Below are 27,642 nucleotides of genomic sequence, written 5' to 3'. Positions count from 1 at the left end.
TTATTTTTGATGTTTCAAAATAACGGTTTTTTAAAGTTTTTTATTCAATCATATCATTTTTATTCAGTTCCGGTACAATTTTTGATCATACCACAAAAAATTTTTCGAAAAAATTGAATTTTTTGATTTCTGAAAATTTTCTCCCGAATTGAACCATTCCGACTGAAATGTTAAGGATAGCATTATAAAATCAGGAGAATATAATTGGAACATTTTTTAGGTTTATAAAAAACTTGATTCCCACTGTCGGGTCACCTGCTACTTACGCGTTCATGGTGAAATTCAGCGAAATTTTCAACTTGGGAAGTTGGTACAACGCTACTTCATACTTGCAACGTTATTTGACAGGGAATTGCGGTGAATATGACAGGAATAGTGAGAAAACTGCAAAAATTGATAGATTCAGCAAGATTTACGAAAAAAGCTTTAAAAAATTAGGACTCATAAATGTTCAATGGTCTGACCTTTTTATGGATATCAAGAAAAAACTTTTAAAGCTTTTTTCGTAAATCTTGCTGAATCTATCAATTTTTGCAGTTTTCTCACTATTCCTGTCATATTCACCGCAATTCCCTGTCAAATAACGTTGCAAGTATGAAGTAGCGTTGTACCAACTTCCCAAGTTGAAAATTTCGCTGAATTTCACCATGAACGCGTAAGTAGCAGGTGACCCGACAGTGGGAATCAAGTTTTTTATAAACCTAAAAAATGTTCCAATTATATTCTCCTGATTTTATAATGCTATCCTTAACATTTCAGTCGGAATGGTTCAATTCGGGAGAAAATTTTCAGAAATCAAAAAATTCAATTTTTTCGAAAAATTTTTTGTGGTATGATCAAAAATTGTACCGGAACTGAATAAAAATGATATGATTGAATAAAAAACTTTAAAAAACCGTTATTTTGAAACATCAAAAATAATTTACTGGAAGGACTTGAAAATTGAAATCGCAGTTTTTCTCATTCTTCCCCAACAAACCGTTCTTGGGATCTAGAGTTACGAGTAGGGACAACGTGTTTCCGATACCAAATTTTATGTAGATTACGAATTTTAAATAAAAAACCTTGTCTTCTCGGGTCTCTGCCGAGATAAAAGCGATTTCATGAAAAAATCTCGAAAATTTCACACATTTTGAAAATTTTCACAATGAAGGTGTTGAGCTGGAATTTTCTTCTGAACACAAAAAATGCTTAAAATAGTGCCTACATTAATTTCCCGTTGAGATTTCATTCCTAACTACTTCAGGAAAAATTTTCGAAAAATATCGATTTTTTGATTTTCCTAGGTACCCAGGTGACGGACCCGGCCAAAAAATACCCCAATTTGCTGAGAACACTTGATACTATCTTTGATCAAAATTATAGGCAAATCGGAAATGGTCAACTTTTTTCGTGTGCCTACGGGTGATCGAACGAGTCAGAGAGTGCGTCTTAAAAGGCAATATTTTGTTATTTTTCCAAACTTTGACAATTTTTTCTCGAATACGAGGCCTCGACGGCAAACACTAAATATATGTTTGGAATCAACGTTCTCTCAGCTTTCCAACGATATAAGTCACGTTCCATAACTCCACGGTCACCTAGAGGCCATCCCTAATTAGTAAATAGGTCCATTTGGGAACTGTCAAGCATATCCTCTGACTATGATTTCATAATGTTCAGAAAATCGATTTCAGTGGAATAGAATAGAGATTAATTTACTTCAATTTGGTTTTTTTGACTTTTTTGTACGTCATGGTCATTTTGTCTGACTACAAGCGTCTCTTATATTGAGTTTCATCTTTTGCATTCTCCCTCTCCCTCTATTTCTCCCTCACCTGCGTGCGTGTGTGTGTTTGTTCATATTTAACCGTTATTCTGTGCAAGAAAAAATGATTTTCGTTTCTATTTTATCGAATTAATTAACTTTTTGTAATTTTCGTGGTCTTGTACTCAAAAAAACCTAAACCGTGTTTTGAAATTGTCAGTTAAACCACGAAACATGACCACCCGCCCGGATACAATTTTCAAGCGGATGGCTAAGAACCATCATGTTCCTTTAATTAACGATAAAGAAATTCCGAAAAATGATCAAAGAGGAATAGAAGAGACTTTAACTCACGAGGAGACTCAAGGAAAAGTGTTGTTTCGTGGTAAGTCACTGTTCTTATTTTGTACCATTCGAGGAACTATTTCAGAACAAAATACTGTCGTTATGGACCACAGTGAACAGAATGAATATCAACTTGCTAATTTGAGTGATTTGATTAATCTCGGTTCCGTTATTGAGTCAGCAGACAATTCGGATGGCAAACTTCGTGTAAAGGGTCTTTGGAAAACAAAAAAAGAGACAAAGTCTAAGATTCCTCGTAAAAGAACATCCACATTGACTATGAAGGCAATGGTAGGTTTTCTTTTATTTAGACACCCAACTCGAGTCGTTATCCTTAAATTTTTCAGACACCCGAAGACAGGGAAGAGCACGTAAAAGCTCAAGATAGAAGAAACGCTACGGCTTATCGATATCGCCAAACGAACAGTTTTAACAGAAAAATTGAAATTGAAAAAGAATTGAGAAGAGAAGTTCAACGAATGAAACTGGAAAATGAGAGTTTGGAGAACGCCTATCTTGCTCAATTAGATGGTTACAAAACGGAAGAATGGGGAAAGAATAATTTGAAGACGTTGGAAAGTGTGGTGTTTGCCACGTTCGAATTGCCGATGAAAATTGCTTGTGACGAGTTGGAAGAGGTAAATACGGTTTTTAAAGTAATAGGAAAATTAAGGTTCTGATATCAACACGTCGGAACTTGATAATTTTCCGATTCGGTCACAGTTTTGGTATTTCAAAACCCAACGAAAGTTGTTTTTGGCTATAATAGGTTCAATGAATACGTTAGAGTTTGAAAAGTATTTATACAAAAAAGATATTGAACTTGCGGCACACTATAAATTGTTTTCTCAATGTCATGGCTTTGAACTATATCAGAAAATATAGAAATTAGACATTTTATATTTTTGACCTACTTTGTGCTGAATAACGAATTGTTGCCGCAGGCCGCATCAAACAACTTTACTCATCAACCGAACCGACACCGGCCGACACGGGCCGGTACGTAGCTTGCTTGAAACGTAATATCATGAGCTGACATGAGTTGTGAGAATTACACCAAAATGTAGATCTCAGCGAGATCTATGTCTGTGACCTAATACAAGCCGGATGGCTAGTCGTTAATTTGCCATAAGCCGGGATAAAATTCCAAAAAACGCAAAAATGGCCAAAAAACTATTTTGTCCCGTCTCGTGGTACATAAACGACTAGCCATCCAACCCGTGATAGGTCACGCCCATCCATAGATCTTGCTGAGATCTACATTTGGTATATTTTTCAGATCATAAAACGCAACTTGAAGCGAGTTACGCCCCGGTCCCGTGTCGCCCGGTTGACAAGTATGCAAAAAATTGAAAAACGGTTGCCTCCGGATAAAATAACACCCCCTTTTTCAAAACACATTAACGTTTTCAGATCATCGACTCCCATAAAGACCAGCTAAATAAAATTGAAACAGAAAAAGCTGCCATTCTGAAGCGAAACGACATGAATAAGAAGAGCGACTCAAGCACAAATGGCTCTCAAAAATGTCGCACCAACAAAAAGTTGGCGTCTAGCCAAGTGGACTTGAAGATCTGCAGACTCGAGTTTCGTGTTGCGGAGTTGAAAAGTTACGGAGACAAGCTACTGAAACTTATGAGCTCTCAGAAACTTGTGCCGAGTAGTGAAGGGTCAACGGAGCCAAGAAATCAAGATTCAATGGCATCAATATCTGGAGAATTCACAGAGCTTTCTATGGAACCGAGTGGGGAGACTGTTGAAGACTTGCAACAACCTGGAACCAAAGCGACAGCTTTGTTGGCGCATACTACACTATGCCCGAAAAGATCACAAGAATTTATGACTCACGGATATGATGCAAGACCGTATTCAAAGGATTACAGGCCTAATTGGTCAGAAGTCACTCCTGCAGACTTTAATTTTGGTAGTTCGCAGCAGCAATTAGAGGTAATGTTATTTGGTAAGATTTTGGTATTTATTTGGTAAGATTTCTAGCTCATGAATCTAAATTTGAAGCAACTTACAATTAGCCGGAAAAATTCTAAACCTCGCTTAAAACGCAATGGCTGAAAAATATACGAAAATGTAGGTAGAAAAAAAAAAAAAAGTATTCTACCCCGGACAACTACTATTCCTATATGTGAAATAACTGAAACAAAACTAATGTGAGAAAATATTAGAATGAAGAAAAAGTAATCAAATGTGCATACATTCATCTTTAAGTATTATATTGAAACATTTCTTATCAATATGAAGCAGCATACGTCATTAGATAATTTCAAACTTGCAAACCGGGCCGAAATGGGCCGACGCGCTGAAAAATATACCAAAATGTAGATTTCAGCGAGATCTATGTCTGTGACCTAATAGAAGCCGGATAGCTATTCGGTAACGTGACGCGGACCAGGAAAAGGTGCCAAAAACGCGAAAATGGCTAAGACAGCCATTCTAGCCAAGATCACGGAACATTAAAAAATACAGTGACCAAACTACAGTGACCAAGTTACAACGCATTTCGTTTAATCCGGTTTGTCAGTGTAACTTGGTCACTGTAGTTTGGCTTAATGTACCGCGGGCTTTTTGGCCATTTTTGAAACTGTTGTTTTGGCTATTTTTGCAATTATGGATAATTCTATCAATTTCAGCACACCTTCCTTAACCCATCGGACCGACATGGCATCCAGCTACCATCGAGCACCTTTCCTCCGCCTGCTTCTGACCTTTCCTTGAATGAGTTCAGTTTCCTTGCAACACCGAATCCGACACCGGAAGCCATGGAAGTCGAATTTCTGCAGAACTCGGCGACACCCTCACACTGTCCTGCGTTACATCTGAAATCCAGATCTAATGAAGATGACGTAGAATTCCAAGAACTCGTAGATTATGTTCTAGATGAGAAGCTTGATGACTCCAAAGCGAACTTTGAAAATTTTAAGAAACGTTGTGGAGGTGCGGGCCCATCACTGCCGGACTTGCCGGATGATTTTCTGAAGTCGTCGCTGACTCCACCATCTCTAGAGTCTTCTATACCATCAGCTGGTGTCTCGGCTTCTGGAGCATCATCGGATAGTAGGATCAACTTATTGGAGAATCATACTCAACATATTCCAATGGACCAGACTCAACTCGACAGTCATGTGGCTAACCACGACTCCAGCCGCATTCAGAGTGCACAGGTAATGTGGGAATCGTATTTTGAGAAATGTTAGAAAAAAATTGTATAGAAAAAAGAAACTTATGTATAATAGTTGCCATCTCTGCCTAAATTTGTTACGTATTCCCTTCTTATCGGCGGAGTTGACAAAACGTCAATAAAGTCGGAGCCAATGTTTACTCTAGCTTTTTTCAGGAGCAACAATATTCCGCTGGCCACATCGCCTACCCTGGACAGCAAGTACCGGGGCAAAATTGGGATATCAGTAATGGTACAATGGGTATGGAATGGGAGCCTGCAAGATTATATGACGTAACATATACAGTTTTCGCCTGCGATGTTGCTAAACATATTTTTTCCTGCAGAACCCACCAAGTGGTTCTGAAATTCCACACGGAGCTGGAGAATTGCCATTTCCTGGAAACCCCACCGGTGTCTCTTTTCAAATGAATTACTTGTCAGAAGAGTACGCTCCTATCAACACTCCCGGAGACTCAGACGCAACCAACTTGCCTCCAGACGGTCAATTCTGGAATATGCCACGTTTTTCAGTCGCATAAAAATACTCAGGCTCATCATCTTCAATTTTCGACTGTTTCCCGGTTTTTCTCCTTTTTCTATTCATTTTTAAAGTTTATAAAAGGTTTTTCCGGGAACACTTTTTTTCCTTTTTTTATTGTATTTGCTTTCAGTGGTTCCAACTACCGTAAAAACTGTATTAGAGCGACATGTCGCTTTATTTTTCAACCGCCTCTCCGGATTTTGCATACTAAACAAAAAGAATTATCGGGGAACCAGCTTCCAATATGGGCGGAGTTTAGAGCAACACCAGTAGATTTGGCCAGTAACCAATGAGACATCCGGACTAACCGAAACACAGACAGACAATGCCATAGGAACAAGCCGGAGATGTTTCTTCTCAGTTTTTTTTTCTCGTTTTTAACTCTTTTTCAATTTTTCTTCTTCGTCTATTTCTCTACTATCTTCTTATTTAATGTAAGAAAGTAAAAGTAAGGTCAGCGTCTTCTATTCCCCCTCTTCTACTTGTTTGTTCAATAAGTCGTCTCCGTTCCCTTCTAGTAAGTCATATTTTTCATTTCTTACATGGGAATGACCCAGGGTGTAACGCTGGGATTTCTTAGATATTTTGGGAAATGATAGCCCTTCACCCAACTAGAACAAAATAAAAATCTTACGTGCCCCTTTTGAGTTTCCAGAGAATGGCAGACACAATTCCTTTTTTTCTAATTTTTCGAGTTGAGTCACTTCGAGACATCGTAACTCGGTCAATTCAAGAGCAATCTTTTCAAACTAAAGTGTAATCGCAAGATATAGATCAAGGCTTTATAAAAGGTAACAGACTCATGTTTCCAGCTGTGACTCCCGAATTACTATAAATGAAAACGTGAAAATTTGCACTTCTCATGAAATCAGAAAGTGGCCATTTACGAAAAAACGTATTTGGGAGACTATGTTTATCTGATTGCCAGTTCGTTTCGAACAAATGGTATAATGATATTTTAGATTAATTCAGTTTTTAAAGTATTGTGATACCCGTCTAACACAAAAAACTGAGAATTCACCAAACCGCGCTGAGTTTATTTTTAAGGAATTGACCTATACATGAAGTTAGACTGAAAAACTGGAAAAATGAAAATAAGTCTCTGGAATGAAAGGTGAGCCATATATTTGAATACGTATATATACCTTAATCGTCACTGGCAATCAGATAGACATGGTCTCCCAAATACGTTTTTTCGAAAATGACCACTTTCTGATTTCATGAGAAGTGCAAATTTTCACATTTTCATTTATAGTAATTCGGGAGTAACAGCTGGAAACATGAGTCTGTTACCTTTTATAAAGCCTTGATCTATATCTTGCGATTACACTTTAGTTTGAAAAGATTTCTCTTGAATTGACCGAGTTACGATGTCTCGAAGTGGTTCAACTCGAAAAATTAGAAAAAATGGAATTGTGTCTCCCATTCTCTGGAAACTCAAAAGGGGCACGTAAGATTTTTATTTTGTTCTAGTTGGGTGAAGGGCTATCATTTCCCAAAATATCTAAGAAATCCCAGCGTTACACCCTGGGTCATTCCCATGTTAGTTTCTTTTCTTTTTTTTTTTTGGGTATTTTCAATGTATGTTTTGAATTTTGGGAACATTAGACATGATGGTTTAGAGCTAAGGCGGCATCAATCCTTTGAGCCATATAATTTTTAATAAAGGCCGTTCTGTGCGTACAGGTCACTAGACTAAGTTACACTCCTCCTGCAGTTTACACATCATGACTCATAGCTATCATTCGAGGCAATTTTTTAGTCGATACAAAAACATATCAGGGTGCTTTTAGACACCAGACTCGAAAACTATATTTTATTGGAGACGGTTTTTTGACAATCTCTCTCCGAAAAAATCCCGATGAATCATCTGAAAATCGTTTTTTTTGTTCAATTTTTAATATTTTTAATTCCCAATTTTTTCCGACTCAATCTCTTTTCGATTCTATAAAACTTCTGTCCAAAAATCCCATTTAGTAAAAAATGATAAAATCCAATAATTTCGCAATAAAAAACATTCGTCTGTTCCCCCTCGAACCCTCTCTCCTATTTTTCAACCAGACGCAGATAACGGGGACACGCCAGTATGTCTTCATTCTAAGAGTGAGCAATGCCTCTGAAATTCTATTTTTTCTAGAATTTTATTTTTTAGGTAATAAATTATTATTTTTTAATTATTTTACTTTTTTGTGTAAAAATTGTTTTTCTCCCCTGTTTAAAAAATTTGCGTTTTTCTATCACGTTCTTTGTTCCTTCTCGAAGTTTTTTTCAAATTTCTTCCTATTCTTGAGATTTATTAAATTTTTTCTCTTTTCTAGGCGTGCAAACTTCACTTCATGTTACTGTAGATTTAAAGGCGCACGCAGTTTTTGAGGCATTGCTCAGAACAAAATGGGTTTTTTCTGCAATTTTCTGCAATTTTCTGCAAAATTCGTTAAAATTTCTGAATTTTTAATTATTTTTAAAAATCACAAACAAATTATTAAAAATCAGAAACATCCGTCGGGAAATTTGCTTATAGATTTTCCTTTTTTAAATACTATTCTCCACGAAATGTTTCACTGAAAAACTCATAATTTGCAGGTAATTATGAGCACTTGGAGTGCTCGACACGACCCACCGAACAACAACAGCAATTCTCCACTGGGAATCGATACCGAGTTTAAAGGAAAGAGAGGAGTAATTGAGAAGGTTGTTGTCAAGAATTTGAAACTCCTTAAACCTGACATCAACAACCAAATAGAAGTCTGCAAGGAGATGGAGTATTTTCAGAAAGATCCCACACTCAATCAGCTCAATGGCACCGACGATACGGAGGAGGATTTCTGGTTTATGGGGAATTTGTATGGTTAGTAAGTTATATTTGCGCGGCACACTTCTTACAACCGCGCTCTACCGAAATCGAAAAAAGTTTGTATGAAATTGAGAGGATCAGAGAAAAACACACATTGTTCAAGGGCATTTCGGTGGAGCGCGGTTGTAAGAAGCGTGCCGAAACGTCCAGGTTTCACTTCGACATCTGAGAAAATTAGTTTCCAGATTCCCCACCACAGTCACCTCCGATGTCTCCGTCAGTTGATACCCACGATTGGAGCGGTGATGAGAAGGAGAAGCTTGGTAGGTTTAGTCCAAGAGGACTACACGGCCGCTCGGAAAAACTCTTCCACCAAAACTCATTTTGATACGGGTCCATACAACTGCGCTCTCCCAAAATTCCCTTGAAAAATGTTTCTTTTTCTCTGATTTTCTCAATTTCACACACAATTTTCCGGTTTTGTTAGAGCGCGGTTGTAAGAAGCGTGCCGTGCTTATATAATAAATTCTGAAAATTTGCAGAGCTGACACGGCTGAAGTCGTCCCCGACATTGTCCCGTGAAGAATTCGAAGAGTTTATTGAGAGAGATAATGAAAACTCGGCGGCGGATTTGGGTAAGCAATTGGGTTTTTGATTGAATTTTGTCTGAAAATTTATGAAAATATGCATTTTTCTGTTCTAGAAATACTCCGCCGTCAACTCTCGCCGGACCGCCCATCGGATATGAATGGCCAACCGAAAGCGGAGCGTACCATTGGCCTAGGTACCCTATTTTCCACCAAATTACCTCGAAATTATTATTTTTTCAGAAATACTCTCCCAACTCTCGCCGGACCGCCCATTGGATATGAAAAATGCACCCCGCCCACTGGAAAATCCGATTGAATCAAGCCAGGAACACCGATTCTCGGCAACCAGTGGTCCATTGACCCTCAGTGATGTGTTTTGGCCAGAAGGTACGGGAAAAGAGCAAGATTTTTGCTTGAAAATAGAAAATCAGTAAAAATTGGATTTCAACCGTATTTTTATGCAAAAAACCAATATTTCCTTTTGAAAAATGCTGAAAATCATCGAAAATATCGTAGAAAATCGATATTTTTGACAAAACGAATAGTAGAAACGCGTTTTTCGGCGAGTTTTTTTGCATTTGAGAGTAAACCAGTCGGTTCACGTCGCCTTACGGCGACTAAACCTCCTTCTTAACACCACCCTTCTATGTGCTACAGTAAATCTTAATTAATCCAAAACGGACGACACGTTCGAAATCCTTAGTTTTTTCTGACTCTGACGATGACAAAAAATCTTTCATATCGCATCTGTGTATCAATCCGGAAACGGACGACACGTTTCGAATCCTTTTTTTCTGACTCTGACGATGACAAAAAATCTTTCATATCGCCTCTGTGGATCAATCCGGAAACGGACGACACGTTTCGAATCCTATTTTTCTATATCTGAATATAAGAAAATATATTTTACGTCCCAACATGGGTTTGATCCAACTGACTACAGTCAACGTTGCCGAACTTGACAGATCGGGTTCCTGAACGCACCGACCTTCCCCATTTGAAAGTAGAACTTAGCTTTGAAGTATAACCCCTCGCAATATGAACAAATTTGATTCATCCTTCTGGAATAGTGAAGGTCTGGTTGTGCACAGTAGCAGCTACTCCGAGAAGAGCTTCTTTCTTCTCGCCGTCACATCATCGGGCTTTTCTGATCGTCTGGTAGCTCCCCAGAAAGCTACTCAAGCCCTTCTAAATTATCTTCGGACTCTTGTCTACTGCTGTTTCCAATTTTTTTGGTGCCGGTTCTTTTGCTGTTCAACTTCTCAGTGTCAGCCTGTAGACATCTTCGGACTGCTGTATCATCTACCATTCATTTCAACCTCAACTCTTTCTCATCCTGACTCTCAGTTTCTCGTTTGGCAACCAAGCGGGTTGAATTAGCAGCTTTATTTTTCTGAAGTCATTAAAAGTTGATCTCTCTTTCTCTCTTAAGCGAGGTTATGCGTTTTTCTTATCTCGTTTTCGTACTGACTCCTGTGTCATCATCTCGTCCTCAATCCCTTCCATTCCGTTAAGCTCTACGATCATATGTGAATCGAGCCAAGGCCGTCAAAAAGGCCGGTGGGCGATTTTATATCTCAGTTCCCAGCCATGGAAAATGTTAGCTTCTTCAGCCGGCCTTGAAGAGAACCAAAAGATTAGTCGATATGCAAAAATTCAGCCCATTTCATTCATCCGCGGCCTCGACGGCCCTGAAAGCCACAGCCGGCCGTACGATAGCCTTGATCCGAGCTGATATCCGTCCTATATTCATCTCGCCTCTTTCTGCCGATAGGTCTACAACATTTGCTATGAATTCTGAACAATCTCAAGCCCGGATAGCAGTGCCCGACGTTTTCTTTTCGTCGTTTTTCTTCACCGACTCCTGTGTCATAAGTTGAATGTCCTGTATCATCAATTCCTTCGAGCTTCAATCTCCCATCTGATTCTGAGCGATGGATCACGCCTTCACCGGAAACAGGAGAAACATCACCATAATCATCCACTAACTTGTCGGCAGGAACAGTAGTTGTTGGAGACATTGACGCCATGAAGGAAATAGGAAAATGATAGTTATCAGCAGTTCAAAAGAATGGGATTTACGTGGCCACATGTCTGTACTTCACGCAACTTCCGCTTTTCACTGTATTTTACACGAAAAAGTAGGCGGAGCTAAAACCGTGGTAAGAAGGAGAAGGTAAATTCTAGCCAGATTGGCTATTAATACTTTTAAAAACGTGGACTCATATCCACAATGGATCCATCCCCTATTAGCTGTCTCCAGAAAACTGCCCGTATTTATATGATATTGATCAATCTGAAAAAAAACGACACGGTTGGAATCATCTACTTTTCTGAATCCTATGAAACCAAAACATCTTTCACGTTTTCGCTTTTTAGAACGCGGACCGTAATTTTCCTTATTGGAAACAGACGACACGTTCGGAAATCTCTTTTTTCCGAATTTATCAACAAAAAAATTTAAAATCTTTTTTTCGCCCTAAAAACTCGAACTAAAGACTAACTGTAGTCAACGACGCATAACTTGCCAGATCGGACGCAGCGACACGTCAACCGTAACCATAAGTCCACGGAAAATGCAAGCCGAAGAAAGGAAAGAAATGACAACGCTTAGGCCGACAGTTTCACGTCACTTTTTCCGTTTTTCATTCCCCTATGCTTTATCAGTGTTTTTGGCTCAGAAGGCGTCATTTTGAGAATTTTGAAAAAAGAAAAAGACGGGCATCATGCGGGGGAAATTTCTGATCTTTTCGTCCAACTTTGAAGAAAATCGGTCCAGTAGGAAGGGCTGTAGGATCGGCGACAGACACACAAACATACAGAATCTGGTGTTTGTTAATAGTAAAGATTATTGCTATTTCTGTTTAAAAAATCCCAAATTTTCAGAACCACCGCCGCCGGCGCTCACTCCACAGTCCTCGCCTCCGTCGATTCGTTCGACTCGTTCGACTTCATGCCGCCTATCTATTTCGAGTTCTGCCAGTAGTATATCACCGGTGAAGATTCCTAAGGTCGGGAGGAAGACTCGGCAGACTCGAAGAACTAAGGAGGCGATGAACGCGATGGTAAGTTGTAGAAATATTCTTACAACCGCGCTCTACCGAAACCGAAGACAATTGTGCGCAAAGTTGTGAGGTTTCAGAGGAGCGCAGTTGTAAGAACTGAGTGAACTTTCTGATATTAAATATATAATTTCAGTCATCTGCCGCCAAGGTGGATATGAAAAGAGTGCGGAATAAATTTCATGCTAGGGATTCGTTGGCCCGCAAAAAGGAGGAAAACGCTGACTGGGGACGCCGTGTTCAGTTCCTGGAGCTGAAATTAGGCGAGTCGGCGGAAAATAATCGACAGTTAGAAATTGGAGATTTCGATGAGGCAATGGAAGCGACCCGGGCCCTTAGTCGCTTCAAATTGAACGATGAAATCGCAAAAATAAAGAGTGAACTCGCTGAAATCGAAACTGAAAAAGCGAAGAAAGAACTTAAAGCAACCACACGTGCATCCCAAAAGTGTCGAGCCAATGCTAAGCTTAAGTTGACTAAGTTGAAATTGAGAGCCCTTGATCTGTTAGCGAAAATCGATATGGAGCAGGCATATGGAAGAGAGCTTTTGGAGAACACGTCGACGGAGTCTGAAGTATCGGAACCACCTTCTGTGAATAATTTCTCACCGGGAGCCAAGCCTACAACGGATAGACATGAATATAGGATTCAGGCGGAGCGCCATCAGTTCGGTCGCTCCGCCTCCGCTGACAGCTTGCCAATTTGTCAGCCTGATGGCACCGCCTATATTCACACACCACCTGATAATGTGGATTGGCAGCGGTTTGGCAAGGATCGGATGTACCATAGCGACGTAGCTGCAGAGCCTTATAACTGCGCCCCAGCGGCTTCGCTCCCGGAGCAAATGAGCGGCGTCTATAATGGTCAGGCGAATGATCAGCAGTTTGATGGCTCTGTCTTCCAGCGTGGCCACCAAGGCGTCCCACTGCAGATTCATAGCCAAACCGCCCATGACGGTCATAGCGGGATGTTCACCGAGAAGCAGATGGAATATAAAAGCGTGGATGCACCGCGTTTTAACGGCGCCCCAGCGGCTCAGCCCCCGGAGCAGATGGGCGGCGCCTTTAATGGTCAGGCGGCTTGTCAGCAGTTTGCTGGTGGTTTTGCCCCTCAGCAGGACCTGCCGCCGCCTTATAAAAGCACCGTATATGATGGTCAGACGAATGGTCAGCCGTTTGGTGGCACTACTCATATGGGTCAGATAGCCGCGGCTTCTCAGCAATTCCGCGGCCCTGTAACCCAGTACGGCCACAATGGCGCCCCACTAATGTTTCCGGAGCAGAGAAGCGCCGCGGCTTCTCAGCGATTCCGCGGCCCTGTTTTCCAGCACGGCAACCGCGACGCCCCACCGGAGCATGCGGGGTTTACCAGAATCGATTATATGTCGAATGAAATGAATTACGCGAATTTAAGTGCTGCTCAATACGCGGTTGATGTGGTGTCTCGTTATGAAGAAACTTTTGGAGAGTCTCCAGATGACGGCAATCACGAACGAATGGATGTCGATGACGCAGTCTGGCAGTCTGAAAGCGTGAACGCCTTCAACGACGGCGTGGGCTATAGCAACATGCCGAATCGAATGAATTACACGAATTTAAGTGCTCCGATGAGCCAAGAGGTAAACAATCTGAAAAACCACAAAAATCGATAAAATAACGATTTTTATGCGAAATATGTTTAAAAACTCGGTTTTTGTTAAAAATGCTCAAAATTAGCCATGGCCGAATTTTGGATTTCTAGACCATCAAGCCTAAAATGACCAATTTTTATCATTTTTAAGGCAAAAATTGGGTTAAAGGGGGTTTTTAAGTCATTTTACTGAAAAATTGATTTTTCAGAAGGCGCCGGCGGCCTAGACGACCACCACGACACCGCCCGAATCTAAATAATTTTTCCTCGAATTTTCTCATTTTTCCCTTGAATTTTCACATTGGCAGACTTGTCGCCGGGCCGCGCTGAATTGGGCCGGAAAAATCAAAAAAAATTAATTTCCGGCCCGGTTCCGCGCGGTTTTATATGACATGCTGGCGACATGTCTGCCCCGCCCCCTTTTTATGAATATCAGCTACTCTGTCTAAGCTCCGCCCCCTTTTTTATATCTCTGTAGTGTAATCCTCCTCACTGTACCGCCTTACTGTCAATTTTGTCCCCCGTTTTCTCTTTTTAAAATACCAACAAGCTCCGCCCCTTTCGATGCCACGCCCCTTATACTGTAACCCACCACTCCCGGTTCATTGTCATCTTCTCCCAATTTTTTCCGATTTTTTAATAGTTATACCGCCGTTTTTGCGTTTTAAAAACCAATAAGCTCCGCCCCTTTTAAGACCACGCCCACTTAATTCACACGACTCACTATCCCGATTTTCCCCTCTTTTTTTCACGTTTTTTAGATTTTTCTATATCGATTGAAATTTATTGAATAAGAGGGTTTTTCACGGAAATTTCTCTTTTTTTTCTATTTTTTTTGTTTTGATTTTCTAAAAAGAAAGAATTGAAGGCGAAGGTTAGTTCATCATGAATAGAAAATAGCAATTTTCATACGTAATATGCTTTAAAACCCGATTTTCCGCCGGAAAGAAACTCCTGGCGCACCTTTGACGCGTTTTTCAAAAATAGTCGAAAATGCCCGTTTATTGACCCAAAATGTTCAATTTTCACTTATTTTTTGCTCAAATCATGCGAAAATAACCCGAAAAAATCCCAAAAATGTGTGCTTCTCATGCGCAGAAAAAATTGAATTCATAATAATAGTTTCGTAGTAAAAAGTGAAAACTGAAAAATTTCCAAAAATAACAAAATTTCCAATAAATTTAATTCGATTTATTCAAACCATTATACTAATTTTCCGAGTGTTTCAATAATCTCTGTGAATTCCCTCAAGTTTTTAGTCCAAAACAACGATTCCCAATTAACCATTTTATTTCTAGGCGCGCAAATTTTACTTCGGGTTACTGTAGGTTTAAAGGCGCACGCAGTTTTTTGAGGCATTGCTCAGAATAAAAATTGAGTTTTTTTTCTGGAATTTTCAGTCGTTTTTCTTCATTTTTCTTCAAGAAAACTCTGTTTTTATTGATTTTTCTTCGATTCCAAATCGAAATTCATCAATTTTCCGCTTATTTTACCGGAAAAAAACGAAAATAATTCGATTTTCAGCGTTTTTTTTTAATTGCTCATTTTTATTCAAATTTTTTGCAACTTTGCCGCTTTATTCTTGTCAATTTTCTTTTGTTTTTTTCAGTCATCCAAATGAACAACCCGAATTTTATATTGGGAAATCCCCATTGGGCGTCGGCGTACGATCTCGAAGCGATCCAGCGAATCGCGGATGAATTGAAGAAGAGCAATCAGATAGAGATGAATGAAGGGATGATGGCTGAAAAGGTTTGTGGAGAGGGAAATGTGACAAAAATGCGCGAAAATCGGCTGAAAATAAGCTGATTCTAATTTTTCGCTGTTTTCAATTAATTATCAACTAATTTCGGTAATTCTCCATGTTTTTGAGGCGACTTTTCTTTATTATCGCTGATTTTATGTAATTATTTGCAAATTTCAATGATTTTTCATAGTTTTCGTAGACTTTGAGCAATTTGTAATTGATTTTAGTCATTTTCCATATTTTCAACTTATTTTCAGCCGATTTCGATCATTTTCCACGTTTTTCAGCTGAAAACATGGAAAATGACTAAAATCAATTACAAATTGCTGAAAGTCTACGAAAACTATGGAAAATCATTGAAATTTGCAAATAATTACATAAAATCAGCGATAATAAAGAAAAGTCGCCTCAAAAACATGGAGAATTACCGAAATTAGCGGATAATTGGTTGGAAACAGCGAAAAATTAGAATCAGCTGAAAATGGGCTGAACATCAGCTGAAAATGGGCTGAAACTAGCTGAAAATTGCTTAAATTAGGCGAAAATCGGCTGAAAATAGGCTGGAAGTATGAAAAATTGACGGAATTTACTGAAAATTGCTTAAAATATGCAAAAAGAAGCAAAAATTGATCGGAAAACAAAAAAAATGACTGAAATCAGCTGAAAATCCCCGAAAAAGTCGTTGAAACTAGGAAGAATTTGCTGAAAATCATTGAAATTGTTCGAAATATGACTGAAAACATCCAGAAATCGTCGAAATCATTTAAAATTCGCCATTTTTTTACCGAAAATTGTGAAATTCGAAGGCAACCGCTCAAAATGGTTGAAATCAATCAAAGACATGAAAAATCTTGAAAACTGCTCAAAATTTAAAAAAATTTAGCGATAACTTAGCGGAAAACCATAGAAATATTGCGTAAGTAGGCTAAAAATGACCGGAAATAGCTCAAAAATCATTCTTATATATAAAAGACAAGTGGTGTTTGTCTGTCTGTCTGAGGCACTGTCCGCAACGGTTTTGGAAAGAGAAGAGAAACTGAACCAGCGGGCAAAACCGAACTAGGGTGCTTTGGACAGCGACAGCCGCTTTAGACCACTCGGCCATGCGGGCACGTTTGAGAGAAGGTGGCCACGTGAATTAGGAGAGGCCAGCCGACTGAATCGCCGAAGGCGAGGCAGATAGGCTGGTTACTAAATAATCAGAAAAAAACATGTTTTTTCGTCAAAACTGGAAGAAAATAGTTTAAAACCGGTCAAATCGGGTTGAAAATTGTCAAAATACCTATTTTAACCCTAGAACACATCGATAAACGGCTAAAAATGCGCCAAAAACGAACTGAAATTATCGTAATCAGTGAGAAGGTTTGTGAAGGTAAATTTGACTGAAAATTAGCTAAAATAAGCTGAAAATCATTGAGATGGTCAGAAAAATGACTGAAAACATCCAGAAATCGTTGAAATCATTCAAAATTCGCCATTTTTTACAGCGAATTGTGAAATTTGTACGGAAAACCCTCAAAATGGTTGAAATCAAAGAAAAAATATGAAAACCCTTGGAAAATAGGCTAAAAATGATCGAAAATGGCTCCAATTACCTCAAAAACACATTTTTTTTTAAACTAGAGAAAAATATTTCAAAACTGTTTTATTTTTTCAATAAAATTATATTCAAATCCGCACAAAAATTCTCATACAATAAATTTTAACTCTGAAACCCTATTTTTTCAGCAATTCGAACCCGAGGAACACGTGGACAATGTGATGGATGGCGACAGTACGTTGGAAAATATTTTCGAAGGTATTCGTTTTTTGCCGTTGAGTAAATTCGCTCTAACGAACTTATTTCAGATTCCATGCTATCACCAATCCCATCACCAACAAGTCACGTGGCTCAGAGTTTCGGCGGACTCGAATTGGGTTCCGGTAGGTTTTGGCAAACGCGCTCCATCGTACAGAACTTTTTTGAATATAAATTTTACGGTGGAGCGCAGAAGAAAAACTATGAAAATTGATCGATTTTTAATATTGATTTTTCAGAGCCGCAAGCTCCGCCTCCTACTCCTGATTTGGTCACCAGTGGTCCGCTGACATTGAAGGAGTTTTGCCATGCAGGTACAGTAATAGTGAATTGGCGGGAATTTGAATTTTTGCATAGTTTCAGCAGAGCGCGATTGCAAAAAAAAAACAGAAAAATGCTGTTTTTGAGCATTTTTAAGTGGAAAATTGCAATTTTCAATCGAAAAGAGAACGAAAATCCATATTTTCAGCAGAAAAAACAATTTTTTCAGATACCAAGACCACCCGCTCCTCATCCCGTATATCCAATCGCCGTCAATGTTCGCTCCGCCCACCAAAGTCGCAATTCGAAACAAAGACTCCCCGTTATCGATTGAAAAAGAAGGAACTGAAAGCGATGGTTAGTTATTCATGACGACGTCTGAAATTCTGGATTTTTTGAAAAATTTTTAAATTTTCAGCCTCCCGAACAGAAAATCGATCATATTCGCCATCAAAATCTCCAAAATTCTGCGAAATATCGTCAGCGTCAGAAGGTGAAACTCGCTGAGAAAGGGAGAATAGTGGAAGAGTTGGAGGTGGAGCTTAAACAAGCTGAAACTGAAAGTCTGGCGATGGAAAATGAGTATAAGGCACGATTCGAGACAAACAATGATCTGAAGGCTCAAGTTTTCGACGATATCCAGCGAAAGCGACTCAAAAGACGTGATGAGCTTGAAAATCTCATGAAGTCCCATGAGGCTGTGCTCCAAGGAATTGCGGAGCGTCGGCGCGAAATTATGGATAGCCAGGACTTGAAAGACCACCAGAAAAAGACGGAGATAAGCACGAATGGTAGCCGGAAGTCACGTGAGATGGGTTATCTGAAGTCAAGTGAGATGGTTTTGAAGGCATACGAGTTGTCGACATCCTTAGAGCAACATGCGGTTTTTCTGAAGAAGTTGGAGCACATGTTTGGGAAGATTCCGATTCGCTCGGGTGCCAAAGATCAGAATTCGACAGCTTCTATGGTCGATCCGCCTCAGGTACAGTACCTTATCGTTTTTAGTCATCTTTTATTGTTCTTTTTTGCAGGACGGGGATGATTTCATTGATTTCACCACAGGATGTAACACGGGAGCCACTGGCACCTCCATGCCCAAAGGGAAACGCACCGGGAGAAGATCCACCGATCTTATGGCAGCCCACACCACGAATAGATTCAATTCTAGGGGTAGAGCCGTGTCGGATAGTATGGCAACCCACACAACCCATCCCGCCGATATGAGAGCCTCCGGAGCCCCTGCGATTCGTCGTAAATCAGTTTGTCTCGATGGAAATGACCACGATAGGGCTAGACCCGACACAAAGCGTCTCAAGGAACTCGAATATTCTCAAGATCGTCTGGATGTTATGGCGGGCTACTACTCGGATGATTCCGGCGTCACTCCAACACCCGCGGGAGGAGAAGGCCGCTCAAAAATGTCTACGTCTCTCGCTGTCGTCTCTAACGGCGGAACGCTCTCTGGTCGTCTTACTCTCGCCTTCCCCCAGCAATGTGATCGTCACCGCCACGATCGGCTTCATTCATCTCACTCCCCGCTCAACCCTGGGGAGGAATCAGCAGCCCGAGTCTATCCTCCGAATCATGGATCCCACGCGATCCGTCGTAATTCCGTTCGCTTCGATGACAACGATTGGGCTGGGCCGGACACAAAGCGTCTCAAAGAACTCGAATCTTCTGAAGATCGTCTAGATGTTATGGCGGGCTATTCGTCTGATTCTTACTTTGAGGAATCAAACACCGAAAACTATTCTCTGGACACTATCCGCGGTCATATGCTCGGCCACAATGGCCACGATGGGCATGGATTGCACAATTATCAGGGAGACCTCGAGGACGTCATCAGGGATGCGACTGAACTTTACAACATCGGTTCAGTCGCAAGTCATCCCGCCGGTGCCACTCATGTCGTTAATGTCAATAACGCCAAAACTCTCACCTCCTCCGCTCCCTGTGGAACTGAAGGGACTGGAGTGCACAATTATCAGGGAGACAGCAGGGATTCGACCACTCACCTCGACGGATTTATCTTCGTCGGTCACAAAGCCCACGATGGGGCTTGTGTACATCATTATCAGGAAGACCGCGGGGAATCGACACCGCATCCCGGCGGATTCAGTTCCGTCATCAATGCCAACACTTATGAAAATTATCCACTCGTCACTGATCTCAACGTACTCCACCGTCCGCTCATGTCTGATGCATCCCACCCGGACTCTCTGGCCTTCGTGGCCGGGGCGAGCGATACTGAATCAGTAGGGCGCAATAAGGGCGGTCTCGACGACAACGACCGCTATAGGGCTGGGCCGGATACAAAGCGTCTCAAGGAACTCGAATCAGTCACTCGTGTCTATCCTCCGAAACATGGAGCCCACGCGATCCGCGGGGAAATGGCCGGACACTATGCCAACGATGAAGCTAGAGTACACAATCATCAGGGAGATCTCGGGGAGATCATTCCCGCCAACGCGACTGGACCTAACGGAATTGGTTCAGTCGCAAGTCATCCCGCTCATCTCGCCACTCACGTCATCAATGTCAATAACGCCAAAACTCTCACTTCCACTGTTCACCGTGAAGCTGACGAAAATGATCCACTCGTCACTGATCTCAACGCACGCCACCATCCGCTCATGTCTCATGCATCCCACTCGAACGCTCTGGCCCCCATGGCCGGGGCGAGCGATACTGAATCAGTCGGACGCAATATGGGCGGTTCGTTCGATACTCAACTTAACGAATCCCGCCGTGACGCCAGCGCAGCTGCGTTCAACAAAAACGATTCTGACGCGGAAGATGCCATTGCGATCCGCGGCTCTGAATTCTGTCACGATGTCACCATCCGCAATGGGGAATCCCGCCGTAACGTCCTTGCGGTGGGACCTTTCGGAAATGTGGCGGGAGGGCGTAACGTCCTTCACCCATCCCGCCGCGACGTCATCTACAGTGAGGCAACTGGTCATAACGAAAATGATCCACTCTCCGGTATTCCTATGGAAACCCACCCGGCTATGATATCCTCCCGCCGTCCCGCCGGTGCTGATGTCGGAGCTCATGGTACTGCTCTCCGAGCCCATCCCGCCGGTATCGGGATGTCCGCAGCCCATGGTAAGTACCATACAGTAATCATGTTACAACCACTTGTTGCAGGACTTCACAGGTATAATGGAGCCAGCTACCGTACCCCGACCGGGTCGAACGCACGTGATACAGTAGGCTCTTCCGGCGTCATTAATTAATTACTCATATCATAATTATCCCTAATTATACCTCGTTGTGTTAACCATTTTTATTGTCATTCATTACCCTCCTCTTACAACTGCGCCCCACCGCAAACGAGGCGAGAGACGCAGAGTTTTTTCTCTCGCCATACACACGCTTCTCACAACCGCGCTCTACCGAAACCGAAGAAAATAGTGTGCGGGATTTCGGTGGAGCGCAGTTGTAAGCGCTGTGCCGAAAAAACTCTGCGTATCTCCCGTCGATGCTCTCTCGTTTGCGGTGGGGCGCGGTTGTAATATGTTGAAATCGTGAATTTTTTCCTCTTTTTCCCGCCGGTGGTGTAGGTACTGTTGCATACTGTATAGGCAGAAAAATTTCAAAAAAATCGATTTTTAGAATTCATTAGTTAGTTAGGTAAGGAAACTGCGCTCCACCGAAATCCAGTCAAAAATGAGAATTTCGGTGGAGCGCAGTTGCATTATATAGATATCTAAAAATAGGCTAAAACTGGAATTTGAGATTATAATTAGTTCCCCTAATTACCTAGAACCAATTAAATCCTGCTAAAAAGGGGCGTGGCTTAGAAATCCCCTCAACTCACTTGTTAATTTTAATTAGGCTCCGCCCACCAACTCATTTACTAGGCTCCGCCCACATCTCACTCTACTGTAACCCTCGTTTTCTTGTTCTCATTGTTTTTGAATTTTTCTTGTTTCTTTTGTTTCTAAATATAATTGAATTTGAGCTATCCCATCTGAAAATCTCTGAAATTTTAGAAAATGGAATTCATAGAAAAAAACTAACAAGAAGGACTAAAATAACAAAAAAATCTGAAATTTTTAGACAAAAAATTCCAGAAAAACTATGCTATATGAAGATTACAACAGAAAAAAAAATCAATATTTATTTCGCATTTCCATACTTATTCGGGATTCCCTTCTCATCGAGAAAATCGGAAATTTCGCCATCTTTGTGCATCGAGACGAGAATATCGCATCCGCCGACGAACTCCCCCTTCACATAAACTTGTGGAATCGTCGGCCATTCGCTGTAAATTTTGACGCCTTCGCGGAGCTCGGCGTCTGTCAGCACGTTGTAGTCACGGAATTTCACGTTGTGGAAGTCAAGCACCTGGAAATTCGGGATTTTTTGGTGAAAAATGGAGTAAAAATCGATAGAATCCGAGGTTTTTACTGCAAAAATCGATATTTTCAATCAAAAATTGGCTGAAAATGGAGGAAATCGGTACATCTGGATATCCGGACAGACTTTCGAGAAGAAACTTCGAAAAATCGGGTAAAATGACGGAAATCGGGACATCCGGACATCTGGACAGACAGATTTCGAGCAGAATGACACAAAACTGAAGTTTTGGACATCTGGATGCACAGATGTACAGACAGACGGATGAATGGGACATCTGGACTAACAGACACATAGACAGACCATTATTTCCGATTTTTCTCAAAATTCGTCGAATTTCATCGAAAAATTCATATTTTTGGCTTAAAATATCGATTTTTGCAAGAAAAAAAACTTGAAAAATCGTTAAAATTCGTAGTTTTTACTGCAAAAATCGATATTTTTCGATGAAATTCGACGAATTTTGAGCAAAATCGGAAATTGGTCTGTCTGTGTGTCATTGAGTCCAGATGTCCCATTCATCCGTCTGTCTGTACATCTGTGTATCCAGATGTCCAAAACTTCAGTTTTCTGTCAATTTGCTGAAAATATGTCTGTCCGGATGTCCAAAAGTCCAGATTTCCATAATTTTCACCAGATTTTTCGTTGTTTTTCTTGAAATTTTAAGAAGTTCAGTCTGTTCGTGTCTGTGAATCCCGATGTCCACAAAAATGACTGAAAATGAATATCGGTGTGTCTGTGAGTCCAGATGTCCGCAATCTCAGTTGCTGTCTTTCTGTCTGTCCGGATGCCCCGATATCCACTATTTTCAGCCATTTTTCAGCCAATTTCGCGCATTTTCAACAGATTTTTCTCGTTTTATATCCATTTTCGGTCAAATTTCTCGCATTTCTCACCAATTTGACATTTCTCGAGAATCCGCACGCCGGTTCCTGTTGTGTTCCCTTCATGAAGACGACAACGTCATCCTTCTTCACAATTCCGTCGATTCGTTGACGAACGTCGTCACTGAGTCCACCGGCCGCCGCTCCCGCCGAGAAGCTCTGAGTGGAGGAGCGGAGCATTGCGGACGCTTGTCGAGACACTAGGCGCAGCATTTTTAGAGGCTGAAAATGGGAAAAATTGAGTATGTCCAGTCGGAAATGGTGAAAAAACGATATTTCTAGCTGAAAAATAACCAAAAAAAACCCATTTCCTTAAATGGAAATGCTCAAAATCAATAATTTTACGACAAATTCGAGCATTTTACAAATTTGAGCAAAAAACGGTCAGAAATGACATTTTCAGCCGATTTTTAGGCTCGAAAACGTCAGAAATTCGCAATTTTAAGTTCAAAATGAGTTTCGGTGTCGATTTACGGTGGAGTAATGTGTATTTACGGAATATGCCGAATTTAATGCTCAAAAACATCAAAAATTCGTTATTTTCGGACCGAAAATGAAAAAATGTCATTTCGACTGGAAAATTTGGCTGAAAAATTACCAGAAAACTCAATTTTTCATTGGAAATGCTTAAAATCAATAATTTACGACAAATTTGAGCATTTTCCGCGTTAAAAACCAGTTTTCAGATATTTCAGAGTGATTTTTCAACTCAAAACCACACAAAATCGATAAAAATCAATAAAAAGAGTGGAAAACGTGTCTTTTTCAACAAATTGATATATAAACATGTTTAAATAACCCGAATAGAAGATCTGAGACCGTAGGAAAATGAGATTGAGATGAGAATAATGAAAATCAACAGAAAATTCAAAAAATAAATGGAATTAAATGTATAAAACAAGAAGAACGTGGTTAGTCTAGAAATGGGAAAAATTTAGGTGGAAATCGGGGATTTTTGCATAGAAAATGGTTAAAATATGAATTTTTGGGCGAAAAATGATATAAAAATCGCCACTTTTGGGCTGAAACTCGGTAATTTCAGAGTTTTTCGGGTGGAAAATACGGTTTTTGAGTAAAAATCGGGGATTTTTGAATAAAAAATGGTTAAAATATGAGTTTTTGGGTGGAAAAATGATAATTAAAGGAGTTTTTGATGTGAAATTCGCCATTTTTGGGCTAAAACTTGTGAAAAATTGGTTAAAAAAGAGTTTCTGGTGGTTTCTACAGGTGAAAAATGCATAAAATCGGGTAAAACCATGGAAAAATCGTCAAAAATCGATAAAAATCAGAGAAAATAGTCGGGAAGCGGATGTCTCTGAGCGTATCCTCTGTCCTCCTGAGGCGCCGCGTCGAATGTGATGAAATTTGGCTCCGTGGTGTTGTCTTCGGTGAATTGCATGATTGCAGCAACGTTTCCGCATCTGGAATTAAGGAAATGATGAGATTTTCAGTCAAAATTTGGTATTTTTACTAGAAAATCACGAAAAATGGATGATTTTGCAATGAAAACGCGTCAAAGTCACCCCAGCGCCTGCCTGTATGTCTGTCTGTGTGTCTGTTAGTTTGTCCAGATCTCCATCAGCTGTCCGTCTGTGTGTCCGAATATCCTTATGCCCAAATATCCTTTAAAAAACGCTTTAAAGGCGCCCCAGATAGCCTTAAACTCAAAAAAACTAAAATTTTCAGAAAACGCGTCAAAGGAACCCCAGACAGTGGAATTTTAGGTTAAAATTTGTGAGTATCAGTGTGTCCTGACGTCCGGATGTCCGCACAGTAAATAAAAATCGAAAACGCGTCAAGGGTGCCCCAGCAAAAACTATTCAAAAATCGCATAAAAACATTAGAAATAGCTGAAAATTCGAGATTTTTACTCAAAAATGCTCAATTTCCGTGAAGAGACCGATTTCAGACCGATTTTCAGTCATTTTTGACCAATTTCAGACAATTTTTAGCTGAAAATCGATAATTTTTACACTTTTTCGCATGAAATCTCCTCATTTCCCGTACCGATAACAATAATTGGGTGCCGACCAGACGGTGACGACTCTCTTGTCGAAATGAAACTTGAATCCCTCCATCACCAGCTGATGTGCTCGACAGATCTGATCGATTCCATTCGTGTCGCAGAACAACTCGGCGGGCTCCGGACCGAACAGATATCCGGCTCCACGTGGACTGAACGTCCATCCTTTCATTGAATCCTCCGGATCCGACCACATCAAATCACACATCGATCCTTCGTGCGGTACCTGCAATTTGAAGGGGAAATGAGGAGTTTTGGGGGAAAAATTGAGAAAAAATCGAGCTTTTGGAACCAAAATTGAGCTGAAAACGTTAAAAATGGCTCATTTTCAGCTGTCCACTGAAAATCTGTCTGTCCGGATGTCTTTTCAGTCAGTTTTAAGCTGATTTTTCATATGTTTCAACTGAAAAATAGCATTTTCGGTCATCCGGATGCACAGACACACAGACAGCCCGAAAATTTTCAAATTTCAAGAGAATTGATAATCAGAAGACGTATCCGACCAAAATGGCTTGTCTGGAGCCAAAATTGACTGGAAACGTTGAAAATATGCGAAAATGATCAATTTTAACAGAATTTTTCAGTTTTTACCGCAAAATCGATATTTTCAGTCAAAAATGTAAATTTTTTGATCAAATTTGAAGAATTTTGAGCAAAATCTGAAATAATGATCTATCTGTCTGTCTGTTAGTCCAGATGTCCCATTCATCCGTCTGTCTGTAAATCTGTAAATCCAGATGTCCGAAAACTTCAGTTTTCTGTCAATCTGCTGAAAATCTGTCTGTCCGGATGTCCAGAAGTCCAGATTTCCATCATTTTCACCTGATTTATCGCAAGTTTTTAATGAAATTTGGATAAATTCAGTCTGTTCGTGTGTCTGTGAGTCCATATGTCTCGATTTCCACCATTTTCAGCCAAATTTCCTCGTTTTTCCGATCATTTCTCGCATTTTCCTCGGATTTTTCTCTTTTTTTACCTCCTGCTGTCGATTTATACTGCGAATCTCATCGATAGTCGGACAAGTCGGCGACAATCCTCCGTGCACACAGAACACTTTCCCATCGATAACGGCGGCCAGCGCCAAATAGTCGAACAGATCGACGCAGTGTTTCCAGACGGAGGCGTTACCGTACTTCCGGAGACATTCATCGTAGAATCCATAGACTTGTGTGATCTGACGGGATTCATGGTTTCCACGGATGAGCATGATGCGGTCAGGATAGCGACACTTGAGGGCGATCAGGAGGATGAAGGTCTGGAAATTTTATAAATTTTTGAGAAATTTAGATAGAAAATAAGGTTTTTTGAGCTTAAAATCAAAAAAATGCCATTAAAATCGGCTAAAATCACTATATTTCCAGCTTTTTGTGGGGTTTCAGAGTGAAAATGGAGGTTTTGAGCTTTTTTAGCGGAAAAAAGAGCAAAATATTGGAATTTTGAGCATAAAAAATCGACTTTATCATCAAAAACCGGCTAAAATCATCTTATTTCACTGAAAAAAAAACATTTTCAGCCAATTTTCGAGATTTGGGGGTTTCGGAGAGAAAATGGAGGATTTCGAGAATTTTTTGCGTAAAACAAGCAAAATAGAAGTATTTTGAGCTCAAAAAACCGATTTTACCATCAAAAATTGACTAAAGTCTCCTCATTTTAACATTTTAACCGCTTTTAAGAAAAAAGAGCAAAATTGGAGGATTTAAAGCATTTTTTCAGCTAAAAACGCGATTTTTGTCTGAATTTTGCTGATTTCCGAGCAAAAATCTGTAAAATGCTCATTTTCAGCCCATTTCTCCAGCTTTTATGCGAATTTTCAGCCTATTCTATCAGTTTTCAATGCTTTTTTCGTTGAATTCCGCACCTCCACAGAATTATATCCTCTATCCACGTAGTCACCGAGGAATAGATAATTGGTGTCGGGTGGAGGGCCGCCAACTTTGAAAAGTTCGCGCAGATCGTGGAATTGGCCGTGGATATCGCCGCAGATCTGAAAAATAGAAAGTGTTGAAGAAAATTGATCGGAAATCGAGTTTTTACGGAATTTTTGAGCCAAAAACTCAAAATTTCTTCAAAAAAATTGAGTTTTTAGTTGAAAAAAATCGCTAAAAAACCAGTTTTTGGGCAAAACAGCCCAAAAATCTAGATTTTCTACGTAATTCCAGCAGAAAACCAGCTGAAAACCCACCGTGACAGGTGTATCGATGACTTGCACGTTTCCTTCCTCGGCAAGAATCTCTCGGGCTTTAACGCATAGCGTTTTGACTTCGTGTTCCAGAAGCACCTCACATCGCATTAATCGCTCAATTTGGCTGAAAAATGTGAGGTTTTTAGAGCAAAAATCGGTTTTTTTAAGCGATTTTCAGCTAAAAAATCTGTTTTTCCGTCGAAAACCTACTTGTCGATGTCATTTGAGCCCACTTGGCCAATTACGTCTCGATTTCGATGTGTCAGTGGGTTGGGACCATCATCTCTGACTGCCAACATCTGAAAATAGGGAAAAATTGAGAAAAAAATTTTTTTTTGAGAAAATTCGAAAAATACGGAAAATAACTATTTTTACAGGTTTTTGCTCGATTTTCGACTGAAAAAACGTTTAAAATACATAAAAATCTACTAAAATCCCTTCAAAACTCTTTCTAATCACCGCATACTTGTCACGGGCCGGGCCGGGCCGGGCCCGCTAA

At 40.3% G+C, this 27,642-nt stretch overlaps 5 protein-coding genes across 5 annotated transcripts; 3 read left to right on the top strand and 2 right to left on the bottom strand.

Annotated features, from left to right (window-relative positions):
• Nucleotides 1–1,981: 1,981 nt before the first annotated feature.
• Nucleotides 1,982–5,806, top strand: GCK72_011711 (uncharacterized protein; the record flags this gene model as incomplete). Its single annotated transcript, XM_003093772.2, has 7 exons — nt 1,982–2,132; nt 2,178–2,383; nt 2,440–2,730; nt 3,506–4,039; nt 4,738–5,268; nt 5,442–5,558; nt 5,612–5,806. The coding sequence occupies 7 exons, from the start codon at nt 1,982–1,984 to the stop codon at nt 5,804–5,806; spliced, it is 2,025 nt and encodes a 674-aa protein (XP_003093820.2).
• A 2,591-nt stretch (nt 5,807–8,397) lies between these two features.
• GCK72_011710 (uncharacterized protein) lies at nt 8,398–14,110 on the top strand (the record flags this gene model as incomplete). Its single annotated transcript, XM_053728636.1, has 8 exons — nt 8,398–8,656; nt 8,848–8,925; nt 9,145–9,237; nt 9,306–9,386; nt 9,433–9,579; nt 12,079–12,257; nt 12,391–13,872; nt 14,093–14,110. The coding sequence occupies 8 exons, from the start codon at nt 8,398–8,400 to the stop codon at nt 14,108–14,110; spliced, it is 2,337 nt and encodes a 778-aa protein (XP_053588213.1).
• A 1,390-nt stretch (nt 14,111–15,500) lies between these two features.
• On the top strand, nt 15,501–20,928 carry GCK72_011709 (uncharacterized protein; the record flags this gene model as incomplete). The annotated part of the gene is made up of 8 exons (XM_053728635.1): nt 15,501–15,635; nt 17,359–17,428; nt 17,479–17,553; nt 17,668–17,742; nt 17,919–18,046; nt 18,108–18,671; nt 18,721–20,797; nt 20,840–20,928. 8 exons carry the CDS (start codon nt 15,501–15,503, stop codon nt 20,926–20,928), a joined length of 3,213 nt encoding a protein of 1,070 aa, XP_053588212.1.
• Nucleotides 20,929–21,814: 886 nt separating this feature from the next.
• Nucleotides 21,815–23,151, bottom strand: GCK72_011708 (uncharacterized protein; the record flags this gene model as incomplete). Its single annotated transcript, XM_003093778.2, has 2 exons — nt 21,815–22,042; nt 22,951–23,151. The coding sequence occupies 2 exons, from the start codon at nt 23,149–23,151 to the stop codon at nt 21,815–21,817; spliced, it is 429 nt and encodes a 142-aa protein (XP_003093826.2).
• A 1,072-nt stretch (nt 23,152–24,223) lies between these two features.
• GCK72_011707 (uncharacterized protein) lies at nt 24,224–27,442 on the bottom strand (the record flags this gene model as incomplete). Its single annotated transcript, XM_003093766.2, has 6 exons — nt 24,224–24,359; nt 24,946–25,187; nt 25,938–26,216; nt 26,820–26,945; nt 27,144–27,267; nt 27,354–27,442. The coding sequence occupies 6 exons, from the start codon at nt 27,440–27,442 to the stop codon at nt 24,224–24,226; spliced, it is 996 nt and encodes a 331-aa protein (XP_003093814.2).
• Nucleotides 27,443–27,642: the final 200 nt, after the last annotated feature.

This window comes from Caenorhabditis remanei, chromosome III, assembly GCF_010183535.1.
Source record: "Caenorhabditis remanei strain PX506 chromosome III, whole genome shotgun sequence".
NCBI classification, from domain to species: domain Eukaryota; kingdom Metazoa; phylum Nematoda; class Chromadorea; order Rhabditida; family Rhabditidae; genus Caenorhabditis; species Caenorhabditis remanei.
This window is presented reverse-complemented; position numbering and strand designations above follow the sequence as displayed.